The sequence below is a fragment of the Euprymna scolopes genome, chromosome 20 (genome assembly GCF_053919585.1).
Source record: "Euprymna scolopes isolate OS-2025 chromosome 20, ASM5391958v1, whole genome shotgun sequence".
NCBI classification, from domain to species: Eukaryota; Metazoa; Mollusca; class Cephalopoda; order Sepiida; family Sepiolidae; genus Euprymna; species Euprymna scolopes.
Window position 1 is genome coordinate 50,119,275 of NC_136501.1, and position 16,195 is coordinate 50,135,469.

Below are 16,195 nucleotides of genomic sequence, written 5' to 3' on the forward strand. Positions count from 1 at the left end.
TCGGGCGGATGTCTCAAAGATTAGATAATAGGGTAAAACAACATGTTCCATCCAAAATTCGAAATGGAAACTACCTACCTTCGGACGTTTTGAACAATACGCATGGCTCATCTATAGGAGAGCACCTTATAAATAATCGTATTTGCGCTTCGAATTTTAGTGCGGACTTTTTTTTTCCATCCTTAGTAAGTCGCACTCTCTTTACCATCTCAAAATTCTAGAAACTATATATATTAAGACTCTGAGACCTTTTCTTTGCAAACAAAAAGAGAATCTCTTAGGGCTTAATCTAGTTTCTATTTAATAATTAATTCATCCCCTCTTTTTTTATATACATATATTCCCCCATACTTTTACATCTCCGATTCATTGTCCCACCCCTTTTCTTTTTAACACGTAATTAAGCTCGATTTTAGCTCTGTTGAGCGAGCTTCGAAACCGGTCAGCTGACGCATTCATTTTTATTTTTTAACTTCACAATCTAAAATAAAGAATGTTTTCGAACAAGTTTAAATTTGGTCTTTACATAGCCATAATAAAATTTTGTACCCCGCCATATGTATATATATATATATATATATATATATATATATATATATATATATATAAATATATATATATATATATATATTTATATATATTTCATAAGTTTTGGTTTGAGTTTCGATTCAAGCTAATGCACCCAAATCATATGGGTATATTTTTTTCATTTTTGGAATCGTAACTTTATAACATATAAAAATCGATAGAACATTAACTCTATAATAATATACACGAAATCTGCATGAATTAAAATATATTTAAGCGTACTTTAAGGCCGGGCTTTGCCGGGCATTTGTACTAACTTAGATAAATACATTTTCAGTTTTAACAAAAAAGCTACAATAATATCAGAGCGTCTCCATTTACACTGAACATCTACAGAATGCCAACAGCAATATATTACATATGAATGAGTCCCCTGTGGAATTTTTACAGGTCCCACTTGCATATTTATACATATAGATGGATTACACCGAAATGTAGGGAAGGGGGGCACCTTTTATCCGTTATTATTTCACTTTCTCGTCTAATAATACTGAGTGTTTAGAAAATGTATGACTAGTCAGAGGATTGAACCTCGATCTCTATCGACACACTAACTAACACTCTGACTGTTATGCTAAATGGTTCGGTTCTGAGTATTATGAATTATGCTGAACTGTTTAGAGTACGCAATCAAAAAGTTGGCCTCCTGACATCTTCAGATCTCTTCGTGCACTGTGTTTCGCTTAAAGTTTGAAACAGTATTTGCTTTATTTCTGAACTTTTTAGATGTGGATTAATAATTTGTATTAATTTGATTTTTCAGATTAATGTTCTCATCGTGAATGTTATTTTCACAACATTTCGGCCGATGTAACCTCTGGCCTTCTTTTAGGTGTATCGTGTCGAGCTCTGGGATCTGTACGGAATTTTATTTAATCCACGAGTATAACATCCCCTCGTTCTATCAGGGTAGAAGTCTAAGTAATTCGCAATTGTATTAATATCGCCCGTAGTGAGGATCGAACCTTTAACCTCCAGAAGAATGTCAGTTAGAACTGACTTTATCTGTTAGTACTTTATCCGTTACGCCACATCTGCGTTACTGACACTTAATATTTTCGTCAGTTGATTTTAAAATAGCATTTCGATCGCTTATAGGAAGCAGCAGGAGCAGCGATTGTTGTCTACACGTATTCACTCTCGGTTGGACAAGATCTCAATCAGCAGTTTATTTTATTTTTTTTTCGACCAATCACAAACGCAGAAATATTCACTTAAAAAATTTCGCGCGTAATATAAAAACTCAAACACTATCTTTCTCTTCCTTTGTTTCACTTTCATAGCTAATACACAAAGGCCCATGGCAAACGCATTCAGAAAATCACTTACACACAATTTCACGTACGGACAAAAGAAAAGGCAAAAACAAAAAATATACACACACTCTCTACAATGTCTGCACAATTTACACACGTTGTCACTCGAAAACTCAACTGAAATAAACATGTTTTCTCAACTTTTTCTCATAGATAAAATAAAATAATTATTTCTCTACTCGGAACGCTCCTAAACACGCTAAACTCTAATTAATTACTAGCGCTTCACTTTTGGTTGTCACAACAAGTTGTCAAATAAAATTGATGTATTTTTAATAAATATGATTTGTTATTCTTTCTTATTATTGGTGACCCCGACGAAATCTGGAGACAGAATCTTCTGTCTGATCATACACGCAGATTAAATGCACGCAACTTATTTGCACAACTTAAGAAGGGATTTGGGTTTGGTTTGGTTGTTTTATAGTGGATTTTATCGCTTTTGTTCCCTGCCATGCGGAACATAAATGAGCTTTGCAATGGGAGAGGGAATAGGGTTACAGTATTAATGATTGGAACGTTTTAAGTTAGGAAATCAGTCAGGAAAGTGGGGGTGGTAGAAACAGAAAGGGGAATGGGAAGAAGGAAAAAGGGGTGGGAAAGGTGAGTTGTTTTTGCTTTTGGTTCGCAGAACATAATTAAGTTTTGCAAAATGAAGTAGAAAAACAAAAAAAGCATCAATGTTAAATGCATTTCATCCTAGGAAGCCAATATCTCCAGGCAGCCTGATCTGGTAGCACCAGAAAAATAGATTTGTACTTGCTTCTAACTTGCATGTGTACATTTGGCATGGACATTTATTTTCCTACTAGCGGGGGTGTCTGGCGTTGCCAGGGTGTGTAGGTAGTGTAGTAAGGAACCCCCGAGGGGGGTTGTAAAATAAGTTGGTAGTAACGAGAATCAAAACAACAGTAGGCAGAGGTGTTAAAAATAAGTGGTAGTACGCAGGCAGGCTCGAACCCGTAATTCCAAGGAGAAATAAAAAGATAAAAAGACGTGACGTCTTAGCCGATGTCTCTATCTCTCGACCGGAAGTTCTCAACATTGAAATTAAGCGTAATCAATCCAACCGATAAGATGACTTGCGAATATGGCGACACAAAAATCGACTCCCTCCTTGTAAAAAAACTGCCCAGTTGAGGGTGAAGGAATTAATGATTTAGGCCAATTTTTCGATATTTGTCGTCCGATAGGCCGTGCTTCAAAACAATACCAATCTCATCAGGATCCGTCGCGTCTGTCGAAAGTTTTTGGTAGACATACATACATACATACATACATACATACATACAAAGCGACGATTGAGATTTATATTATAGATTACTAATTAAATCGCCGTTTTTTTTAATTAAATTAAATGATGATTTATTTTATCGTTACTAGTTTACTAAATAAATACTAGTAAAAAAAGTTATCGATAAAACATAATTTGAATAAGTTATTTATAATTTCATTATGTTTAAAAATACTTAAATTTCATTAAAAGTACTTAAATTTCATTAAAAATACTTAAATTTCATTAAACATTTGAGATAGACGAATAAAATAACTTGGATCCACACGCCATGAATTAACATCAGAGACAGAGAAAACGATTTAGAAAATAGAGAAATTTTCTGTCTTCTTTGGTAGAGATCTATTAATAACGATTAGCTGCCTCTATCTATCTATCTATCTATCTATCTATCTATCTATTTTACTTATAAAAAAAGTTATCACGGTTACGTGGTTTTGCAGGGGAAGATAATTCATACGGAATTTTATTATCGTCCATATTAACAAAATTCGACATATCTAATATATAAAAGGCTATAATGTATGTCTGTTTGTCTATCTGCCAGTCTGTCTGTCACTCTGTCCGTCTATCTCCTTATTTTCAAACTCTATCTCTGCCGAAAATAAAAGTTGCAGATGATTGGATGTTTTATAGACCGTTCTTTTATGGGTATTTAGTTAAAATAGATTTTAGGGGTCAAAAAGAGGTCAAAACTAAAAAAATAGTTATACATTGTGTACATTCATCTTAGTTTATTTTTAATCAGTTCATATGCATATCACGTTGGTACAGTGGTAACGTCACCAGCTTTGAATGCTACAGTTTTTCTTTTGGTTTCGATTTTTGCTGATGGCACACAAATTACGACTCTATAATGATATATACGAAATCTGGACAAAATAAAATATCATATTTAAGCATATTTTACGACCGGGCAAAATGCCCCCCCCCCGCTATCTATCTCTACTTATATATAATAGACACTTTGTCTGAGCGTGTGTGATTCGTTCCCTATGGATTCCAAAATTACTGGGACGATTTTTTAAAAATTTCACATAAATATTCTTTATGTGTCTGGGAATGTCCTTAGGTTTCGTCTCGGAATGCATTCGATAAGCATTAATATCGATTATCTAAAAGATCCAATTAAAGAAGGAACAGTCGTATTTTGATCAAAGTTAACACCTTATACATCCTAACATCACAAGTGCATTTTAAAAATATCATAATCACACAAACAGAAGAGCGCGCCGTATAAAATCAACTATAAGTTTTTTGATTTGGATGTGTTCGAAACAAATGTTTTTGTTTAAAGCACAATTGAACCATGATACTTAGCTTTTGCATTTTAAACTTCAATTCAAGCCATTATACAATTTTTTTTTTTACAAAATAAACAATAGGTTCTCTACAGTGCAAGTTGGACCTATAATATATTGTGAACTAAATCAGTGCAGATAAGCATGTCATGCTTTCTCCCGTTGAGGTAAATACTAAAAAATAGATACATAAATAATAATAATAACAACAACAACAACAACAACAACAACAACAACAACAACAACAACAACAACAACAACAATAATAATAACAACAATAATAATATAATAACAACAATAATAATAATAATAATAAAATAATAATACTAACAACAACAACAATAACAACAATAATAACAATAATAATAACAACAATAATAATATAATAACAACAACAACAACAACAACAATAATAATAATAATAATAATAATAATAATAATAATAATAATAATATAAAACAATTGAAGTCTTTGGGAATCAGATACATCACTGTACTCCAGAAGTCAGTTCTGCTTAGCTCAGCAAACATTCTACACCAGGTGTTTTCCATCTCATTGACTCTTTGCTGTAAGAGCCCGCTCTTGGGGAGAAAAAACCGGTGTAAAGGATCACAACACTGTGAAGTTAATGGAATAATAATAATAATAATAATAATAATAATAATAATAATAATAAGAAGAAGAAGAAGAAGAAGAAGAAGAAGAAGAATTTCTGGTTTCAAAAATTCACAACACTACATGAAACACTAACTCAGAACCTGAAAAGATGTATCCACAAAGCGGACGCGCCAAAATGAATGATCCAATGTAGAATCACACTGGTGCAAAAAGACGCAGAAAAAATGAACTACAGGCCTATAACATGTTTGCATACAATGTGGAAAATACTGACAGCACATTTGAGGGAACAAATTTATCATTTCCTTCATTGCCCCTGAAGAACAGAAAAATACCCAAAAAGAAAATAATACATAGATCGAAGAGTCCTGGAGGAGACAAATAATAGAAAAGGAAGAACTGACAACTGATGGACAACACATAACTGAGATTAAAATACAAAGAGGGATCTTCCACGGTGATCCCTATCACCACTACTGTTCATCATAGCCATGATTCCCCTTAATAATATACTAAGAAAATGTCAAGCCGGATACAAGTTCACTAATACAGATGAAAGAATGAACCACCTAATGTACATGGATGACCTTAAATTGATGCAAAACGCAAGAAGGAACTACAAACGCTAATAAACACAACACAAATCTAAATAAAACATGATTATATAACAAAACATTTATATAACATTTACAAAAAGATAGGAGTCAGTTTTAGTTGGAAATGTTTATTTGGGAAAGTTTATGCAAATTCCTGTTTTAGTTGGAAAAGGTTCAAACGCAAGAGGTTGATCTGTGTATGTCTACATACATGACACGTTCAGTGGAAGAACGACGTAAGCGCCACTTCATACTATTCACAAAAAAAAGAGGTTAAATGTAGCTATTTTGTTCGTTGTAATTTCCTCTTTTCCAGAATGATTTCAATATTAACGCAACCTTTTCCGGACCACCTATTTTTACAAAACATTTTTTCTTGCAAGAATATATTTCTCCAAGCCCGTGCTTCCCTTCAATGCATTTTGAAGAATTATCGACATGTTTATTATTTAATTAATTGGAATTCATTATTGAGACGAGTATTATTTATTAATTTATTTATTGCGGACTATTATCCTCATCTTTTTTTAATTGCTGTTTCATGACGTTTCGGCCAACTATTCGGAGCCCGTGGCGCAGTGGATAGGGACGTTGAATCTCTATGGTTCCGGGTGTGCACTGTCTGAAGATAGCAGTTTCAATTCTACCCAAAGTCGGCCAGACGCTTACTTGGCCAAAACGTGGTGAGAGGCAGTAATTGCTGAGAATGCTGGAAGGCAGTAATTGCTGAGAATGAAGTTAGGAGATTCGGAGTTCCTATCCCGTTGCGGTTACCAGCTGATGAAGACCAGAGGAATAGTTGGTCGAAACGTCGTGAAATAACAACTAACAAAGATGAGGATAATAGTCCGCAATAAATAAATAAATTAATAAATAAATACTGACATATTCTTCTCCGCTATTTCGTTCCCTTTTGATGTTTCTTTTTCCCACCGGTCAACCTTTCTTGCTCTCTTTCTTTCCGTCATATTTGAAGGGGCTTACAAAATTAAATTTCTTGGGTGTTCGACTTTAATGAACAACAATGATGCTAGTGCTTGTTGATTTGCAAGTCTTGAAAAATCAAAACAAATCGGACATAATTAGGTAGAGAATTTAAAGAAAATCTATGGTCTTAATTATCCACATTTCAACAAACGTATATCAAATATTCAAACATTTGTTTTCACATAAATACTTTGAATTCAGCAATGATTTCTTGTGATTAGATTCTCCTTGATATTTTACGTGCTTTGCAATAAGAATATCAAAACTTCAACTTTTGACGCTTATGTCGTTCTCCCACTAGTTGAGGCTTTTTGAGGAATGCCGTCAGGGCTAATTGCTTTATTGGAATTGAGGTTTTTGATTAGCTTGGCAACATCACGCACAGATATTTGTAAGTCGTATAGCGTGTTTTCAGACACAGAGGGAAATATGGGGGTTGACAGCCCTGATCGCATAGGGTAGAATTAGCTGCAAAGTTTTCGGCAAAGAGTTTGGCTTTATCCGATGCTGACGAAATTACCTCAGGTCCATTGACGATGGTTAGAATAGAGCACACACTTCTATTCAGAATCCTGTTTGTTATTTGCTAAAATTGATGGGAAGCAAGCCATTGCTCAGCTATTTTGAACTTAAAGAACTGAGCATACGACTATCTTGCGTTCTTTATTACTCTTTTACAGTGGTTGCTGGTAGCACTGAAGGCGGTTTTAATCTCAGTACATATATTACATCGGAAGCAATGGAAATAGTGATTTCTGTGCGCAATGGCAGCAGCACATTCTGGAGAGAACCACAGCTGGCTGTTAGGTTTTGCTGGACTTTTTTGGAAGGTATGAAGCGGTCTATACATGCAATTAACCATTCTAATATGTTGGGTCTGATACTATACGACACATTCTTTTTAAATATGGAATGCAGAGGTAGATCTGATATAAATGCACAAAAGCTATCCCAGTTAACCATAAAGTATTGATATACTGTACGATGGAGAGGTATGTCGGACTTATTACATTTTGTTTTTATCTTAACTAAGACAACAGAGTGGTCGAAAGATCCAGGTGGGGGACAGAACGGAAGATGAACATAGCTCAGGGCAAGTTGTGAGAAAAAAGTCTAGGAGACTTGCATACTGACTATCAGTATCGGGCACATAGGTGGGTTCGTGAACAATCTGAGTTAGGTCATAAGCATAAGTTGTGAAATACGCTTAAATACGATATTTTAATTTATGTAGATTTCGTATGTAATTTTACAGATCCAATTTTTTTATTATTATTATATTGTACCCAATATATAGTAGTAATTTCAAAAGCTTTTAAAAATATATATATGATTTGGGTACCATCAACTATAATCGAAACCAAAACATTTAGCTGTCTAGCGGTATTTGCTACCATCTGAGCTAACGCCACATGCATATCAAACTTGACAAATCAATGCAGTTGAACATATAAATGTATATTTTCACATGATTAGAGCATTTGACTAATTAGAACTTATTTTCTCAACTGAAAACCAATTCGATTTTGTTTCCAGTCCGAATATCAAGTTTCAAGTCTGTAGACCAAAAATTGACAGAGTAGTTTGATAGAGACAATTCTGTGACAAAAAAGTCGCTATATATATATATATATATATATATATATATATATATATATAACTTGAGTTCTTTCAGCCATAATCGAAACCGAAACCAAAACTTATGAAGAATTCTTGATAAAATTATTTATAAAAAAAATAGATGACTTAAGTGCCATCAGCCATAATCGAAACCGAAACCAAAACTTATGAAGAATTCTTGATAAAATTATTTATAAAAAAAAAAGATGACTTAAGTGCCATCAGCTATAATCGAAACCGAAACCAAAACTTATGAAGAATTCTTGGTAAGAAAATATATATTTTACCGTCTAGTTTTCATTTCTGTGTGTCAGGTGCACGATGACACTAGATTTAACGAAATGTTTTATTTTTATTTTTATTTTATTTTATTTTTAACTAAATAATGGCTTAAGTAAAATTTAATCAGAGTGAGGTATGCCTAAACTAATTTCACTGAAAGTAATTTAGGTGACTGAAATAGAAATTTACTAGTTAAATATTGTGGTTAGGTGTTTCTGTGTCCCGGAAACAACAGTAAACTTTAATGGCGTTTATCCACTTTTGCCTTGATATTAAAAACTCCTTGTAAAATGAAAAAAAAAAAAATGACACAAAAACTTAACACGTAAGTGCATAATAAAATTTTTCTGCCATTTTGTTTATTTTTGTTTCATGAGGAGTTTATAATATTGAGACAAATATGTACAGGGTTGAACGATAAAAGAAAAAACAACATGCTTCCATTTCCGTTTGATGAAAACTTTTTTTTTTTTGCAGACCATACACTATTTGGCGAGATGTGTAAAAATCCCAAGAGCGATAAGAGCCTTCTATTATTCTGTAGATGTGCAGCGTAAATGGAGACGCCCTGATATTATTATAACTTTTTTTGTTAAAACTACAAAAGTTTTTAACTAAACTAACAAGGACACCCGGCATGGCCTGATCATAAAATACGCTTAAATATGATATTTGTAATTTATTATAGGGTCAATTTTCTGTCGATTTTCATATATTATAAAGTTATAATTTCAAAAATAAAAAAATATATTCATATGACTTGGATGCATCAGTCTGAGTCAAAACCGAAACCAAAACTTATGAAAAAAAATGTTACTTGAGTTTCTTCAGCCATAATCGAAACCGAAACCAAAACTTATGAAGAAAGAATTCTTGGAAAATTATTTATTACAAGAGATGGAAGGTCATAACAATTAAACGACAATCACTCGGAAGAAAAAAGATGTAAGCGTGACACACAAAATAACACACACGCTATTGTATTAATATATAGATTATAATTTCGAATGGAAAATAATGAGACAAGCTACCACATGTAGGCATCTAGACGACCCATGTAGATTATGCCTTCATGAAAAATTTGCTATCCTGTATTTTAAAGAACCCCAAAATCTATTAAACTGTAGAAGAGAAATAGCAAATAACTGTGTTCACAAAATAAAATTTACTCTATTATATATGTGTGTATATATGTGCATATATGTATGCACACATATATATATTTATATATAAACTAACAATAAAAAAACAAAAAAAACCCACTAACCTAGTTTTAAAACAGATCCTTTGTCCGATAAAATGCATGCCCATTGGCTGATAGGAAGGGGCGCGGTGGATACTAGAAAGTTGATTGGCTAACTAAAATCTCAATAGGAGAGGAGCATATAAAAACGATAAACAACCACAGAATTTGCGCATAAGCCTGAGGAGTCCTAGAGTGGATGAAACGCCTAATATTCAGTGTAGCTTAATCGTCATATATATTTTATAAATTACTCTCTCTCTCTCTCTCTCTCTATATATATATATATATATATATATATATATTTATACATATGTTCATATGTATACATATATACATATATATATTTACATATTTACATATATATATATATATATATACATAGATATATGCATATACATATACACACGTCTGTCTATCTACTATTATATAAACGTTACGGTAATTTATATGTCTGGCAGTGTTCTTATCTATATTTTGTACAGAAATTCACACACACACACACACACACACACATATATATATACGTCCAGCTAGTATATATATATGTGTGTGTGTGTGTGTGTGTGTGTGTATATATATGTACATATATATGTGTTTATATATGTATATACATATATATATATAAATATATATGTGTATATATATATGTAAATATAAATATATACACACATATATGTGTCTGTGTGTGTATGCATGTATATATATATATATATATATATGTACATATGTATGCATTCACATATGTATATACATATATATACATTTATATATATATATATATATATATATATGTATATATGTATGTATATATATATATATATATATATATATATGTACATGAACATGTGTCTGTATGTAGATAGATAGACAGGCAGAAAATGATGAACTACCATGGAGAATAGAAAGTGGATCTTGGCTTTACTTATGTCAACCTCGTAACTTTCGCTTCCCTTATTTTGTGCTTTAATTCTCATAGTCCATGGGCGATGTTTCTGACAATGGGGGAAGAATTGCTGTTTTTTTATGATTCAGAATCTATCCATATACGTTGGCTAGTTGGCTAATTTAACCTCGAAGTGGTAATTATTTTTAGTTCCTTATATCAAGTGGTGTCATGTCTTGTCTGGAGCAATTTCCATTAAAAACAAAAAAGAAAAAAAGAAAAAATGTTCACTTACCGGACATTGTTAGACAGTAACATCCTAACGAGGGCCGCTAAAAGATCTTCTGATCCCGGATGTCCTAGGAATGACGAGATTGCTGAACTCCTATCCGAGTGTAGAAAATCAACTAAGCGTTCCAGGGCACTGTGAGCCCGGGGATCTTCGCGCCCCAACAGAAAATCTGTGATATTTTCGGAACCCATTTTTTTTGGGGGGGGGGGAGGGTAGGAGGGATCGCTTGTAGATTTGTGTTCTGTTTATTTGGGCGATCCGGTTAAAAATAGAAATAAACTCAAGACACGATCGCGGTTTAGCCGGCAACACGACACACACAAGACGAACATTAAAAAACAATTTTTTTTTCTAGTCAACAAACAAGACCGATGTCAAACAGTGCGTTATGTATAGTTGCAGTAGCAGGAGCCACCGTGGTCGCGGGTAGGTAGTGGAAAATACAGACTGTACGATTTATGAGGACTGTAGGAAAACAGCTCTCCGTACAAAAGCGTGGCTTTACTCTCGGTGGCCGTGACAAAAGTCCACCACAGCAGATGAGGTAAAAAAAAAAAAAGAAAAAGAAAGAAAATGGATAATAGAGCAACACACACACACACACACACACACACACACACACACACACACACACACACACACACACACACACACACAAATAATTGCATACATATATGTGTGTGCATATATATACACAAATAGTGATATACACATAAACTGTTTCACAGTATCACAGCTCTATCAGTGCGGCAACCAAGCAGGTACCTCAAAACAGGATTGAAACTCAACTGTTGAGTTGACAAGCAACTCCTAACCACTACACTATTGTCCGACGTCTGCTGAATGTAAGCGCAATCTCAATCTAAAATCAATGTAAATATTGTCAATTGCCAGAGAGCTCAAATTTCTCATAATTCCTTTAGATAGAGTCACTTGGCGATTTCCTTACGGCAGCCCTACTCCAGAGCAATGGGATATATATATATATATATATATATATATATATATATATATATATATATATATATATATATATATATATGTATATATATTGGCCTCAAAGCTACGTACACGATGGCAAGGGTTAAGTGAGTGTCAGGTGGACGGTAAAACAACAGCTGATGATTGGTAATGCTGGTGGTCATTGGACAGAATTTGATTTTTTAAGAGGAGAACTCAACAAGAATTTGGTAACATTGGACTTGAAATCAACCATATTGGAGTCAGCTGGGAAACAGTTCCGTGGTATTGTGTTTCGCAGAAGCGCAGTTATAGGAAAGAAAATTTGCTTGTGGAAGTTATATTTAGTTTTGGTAGAGAGAGAGAGGGTAATAGAGACAGAGAGAAAGAGAGACAGAGAGATAGAGAGAAAGAAAGAGAGAGAGAGAGAGAGAGAGAGAGAGAGAGAGAGACTATTGATAACTAGATGAGTTTTTGTTGTGAATGTTTTACAGAAGAGAAGCATGGATTGGTTGGTTGGTTGTTTTTGTTTTACGGCATATCAACCTTTTCAGGTTATTTAATGCCGAATCTAGTTATTTTGAGAAACGATTTTTAATGGAGTATATTTTTTTAAAAGTCAGATTCTATTTAACCCATAGTTGGGACTCTAACAGGTACTACCACTCCGGATCAGAATGGACCTGGGAGCTATGGCAATTAAAGGGTGGCTCCACACTCACCAAAGCCCGCAAGGTGGTGCCTCACCATTGGATATAGTTTAAGGTCATATCCAGGACCGTAGAAGCATGGATTGAAGCTCAGTCGAGCAGCTGATATAAAAATACCAAACGAGTAGAAAAAGGCTAGGAAACATAACTTTTGTGAAAAAGAGATAGTAGATAGCAGAAAAAATTTCACAAGATTTCAAAGTTTGTATTTTAGTTTGTCAAGGCAGGAAGCAGAACTCTGAAGTGCACCTCCCCAGATGTGGCAATGGTACTCCATCACAATACGTATTTTTACATTTCAGAATCTTTTAGATGAGTTTTCTACTATCTGAATGATTCGAACTACATTTCTCATCTTGGATGCTATTCCCACAACGTTTCAACCGATGTAACCTCCAACCATCTTCAGGTGTATCTTGTTGAATTCAGGAATCTATGTACGAAATTTCGAACTGTGCCCTTTTATTTAATCCGCGGGGGTAGATTTTTTTTTCATTCTGTCAGCCATGATCAGGCAGACATCTTGAGTAATTCTTAATTATAACTGTAATATCTCGTGTTCTGAAGATTGAACCTTCAATCTCTATAACACTGTCACTTAGAACTGACGGTTAAAGTCAAGAGTGGCTGCTATGTTTGTTTTCCAGTTTCTGCGCACAGACGAGACGATGGTGATAAGTAAGACATGATTTCTTCTGATGAATGATTATCTTCCTTTCAGATAATATGAAAGCTCCCCCCCTCCTTTCCCCATGTTAAGAATGGCTTTCTTGTTTGCTTGCTCATTGCTAATTATCCAGCCAAATGGACAAATGAAACCGGAAATGAAAAAGAGGAGATAATCTTGACTATAACCGAATTGATTATTACTTAGCACTTTATCTGTTGAACTATGAGTTATACAGACTGTCATGAGACTAACATCCAAAATGAGAGCAGTAGTCCGAACAATCCAAATAACCCAAGCTAGTGATAATCGCCATCTAAAAAAATTTGAAACATAATCCTTTGTAATGTGGATTAATTGCAGGGTGGAAAGATAAAGTTGTCGCCCCAAAAGAAAACAACACTACAGCTTTATTTTTTTAAGTTTTATTGAAAAAAATCAATTTAGTTAACTTGTAGTAGAGCTGACATCTATTCAATGTAGCCGCCTTCAGCCTCAATGTGGGTCCGGAACTGGGAGCATGCCTTTTCCACACTTACCGACGGGAACTCAGCGAATACTCGACAGATAGCAGCTATCAGGCTGGCTTTGGTGTTGCGGGAGGTCATGTTGGTGATGTTCTCGACGTATAACCACTCAAATTAGTCCAGTAGGTTCAGGTCGGCGGAGGAGAGGAGTCGGTGAGAGAAGGGTACAAAGTCATAGCACTCTTCAGCACATCCAGATACACTTTGGTGTTGACTTTCAAGCCGATTTCAAAGATGTGAGATGGCATGATGTGGCCTTCACTTGAAACCAAACCAAAGACCATAATCGTGACCAGAAACTTTGTTTTCCTCACCCTGGACACGTCCCTGTTATTCGTGGCAATCCAGCGATGCATTTTGAGGGTGCTGGCAATGGTCCTGTTGTCATAACTTGAATCGGTAGAGAGCATGAGCTGTACAGTGGCACATCTCCAATTTTGCTTGTTGAACATTGTGTCAGTTTCAGACATGATAGAAGGCTCCTATTGTTCTTGGAATTTGTACACAACTGGTCAACTAGTAGATGGTCTGAAACAAAGGGAAAAAAACGTTTTTCATCAAGGAGAAATGGAATCATGTCGTCTTTTCTAGGGCGACAATTTTATCATTCCACCCTATATTCAGATTATTCGAATTACTCTTATCATCTTGAATGTTATATTAACATTATTTTGGTCGGTGCAAACTTGGATCGTTTTGGGGCCCATCTTTTTTTTAACTGGGGAAACTTCTAGTGCGAGCAGCATGCAGCAGTTTTACCAACACCTTTTGAAACTTGAACTTAGGAACTCCTGCGTCTCTGACACATGGAGGATGATTTTAGTTTTCTCTCACTGCAAGAACTTAGACACTAGGGTCGGAAAGTGGGATTGAGAAGTCAGCGGCCCCAGAGGAGGGGTACTCTGTCTTGCGAAAAAGTGCTTAGGCAACCCCGTCAGCATTTCCCGGTAAGGGCGCCTCAGGCGATAAGCAATAAAACTAAGCCCTTTCTCAAAGAAGACAAATCCTGTGTAGTCAGCCCAAAAGCAGGCTAATGAAACAGAATGCCACAGGCGAGCAGTTCTAGAAAACAAACTTTGTTCATGGAATCTGTGTTTAGATTTAGGCACAGATAGAGAATGGGGGAAATTGTTGATAGTAGAAGTTGTGGCTAGTTGACTGTCTTTTATGAAGGTGTGGTAAGGGGGGGGACTATAGATTGAAGCTCAGACGAGCATCTGCCATGAAAATAGCGATAAAGCAGAGGCAGGTTCACAATGTGTCTTCTGTGGGGAAAAAAGGCATCACTTACTAGGTTTCGAAGCAAGTTTTGAACTCTGTCAAAGCAGGTGCTCCGAGCAGCTCCTGCCCAGATGTGTCAACAGTGCACCATCCTAGCACATATTTAGCTCTTATACAGGTAGAGGATTGCATTGGCAGTGAGATATCTTCTGGGACGATAGAATTATCCAACTATTTTTCCGACTATCTTGGCAACAGATTTGATGTATGTGTTCCATTTCAGATCAGGAGTGAGGGTTAGTCGCAGAAGTTTGTTAAAACATGGTGCTTCCTTTCCTAGCCATTCATTTCAATTGAGGCCAGATGGAGGTCAGAGTGTTGATGATTGAAAGAGAGAAGCTTGGTTTTAGATGCATTAAAATTAACCAGTCACCCTTTCCCGATTGCATCACATGCTCAAGATCAGAAGAGAGAGAATCAGAAAAATCTTGGTCATTTCCTGCCTTAGAAGTGTTGCGATAGATGGTAGTGCCATCTGCATAAATGTCTATGAATGTTCTAATAATGTGATATTCCGTGAAACTAGAGGAAGCCAGTTTAACCTGCCTAGGGTAAGTGACACTTCAGTAAAGTCGATTGAATCGTTAGTCAGACAAGTGGAAGTAATCAAAGTCATTAGAACATTAACAGGGACACCTGATTGAGTTAACAGCTAGACGAGGCAGAGCTAGTCAACACTAGGGCATGTGGTGTAGTGTAGTTAATTAGCCAAAATGCAACAAACGTCCTGTTGCCAGACAATTAAATACATCAGGCCAGAAATTTAATATGACTCTTGATGCAGCAGATCAGATATGCCGATATCTAGAATGTAAATGATAGGTTCCCTGGAGGCATGGATTGATACTACACTTATTTATTCACCTAATAGAAAAATGACAAATTAGACGCAAGACTATAAAAAGTGTACAGATGGTGCAAATGTCTCAAATGAAGGGTCCAAACCTGAGATGTTATCCAGAATTGGCCAAACTACCATAGCTCTGACAATCCCTTAAATAAAAAATCAGACTCATGCACTCATTAG

At 35.1% G+C, this 16,195-nt stretch overlaps 1 protein-coding gene across 2 annotated transcripts in view; it reads right to left on the reverse strand.

Moving 5' to 3' along the window:
- Positions 1 to 11,353, reverse strand: part of LOC145241426 (uncharacterized) — a 114,425-nt gene extending 103,072 nt beyond the window's left edge. For both annotated transcript variants that reach the window (XM_080104375.1, XM_080104374.1), the window contains exon 1: positions 11,027 to 11,353. In XM_080104375.1, coding sequence (XP_079960501.1) covers positions 11,027 to 11,214 — 188 coding nt within the window. In that variant the 5' untranslated portion in view covers positions 11,215 to 11,353. The remainder of the gene's footprint in view (positions 1 to 11,026) is intronic.
- Positions 11,354 to 16,195: the final 4,842 nt, after the last annotated feature.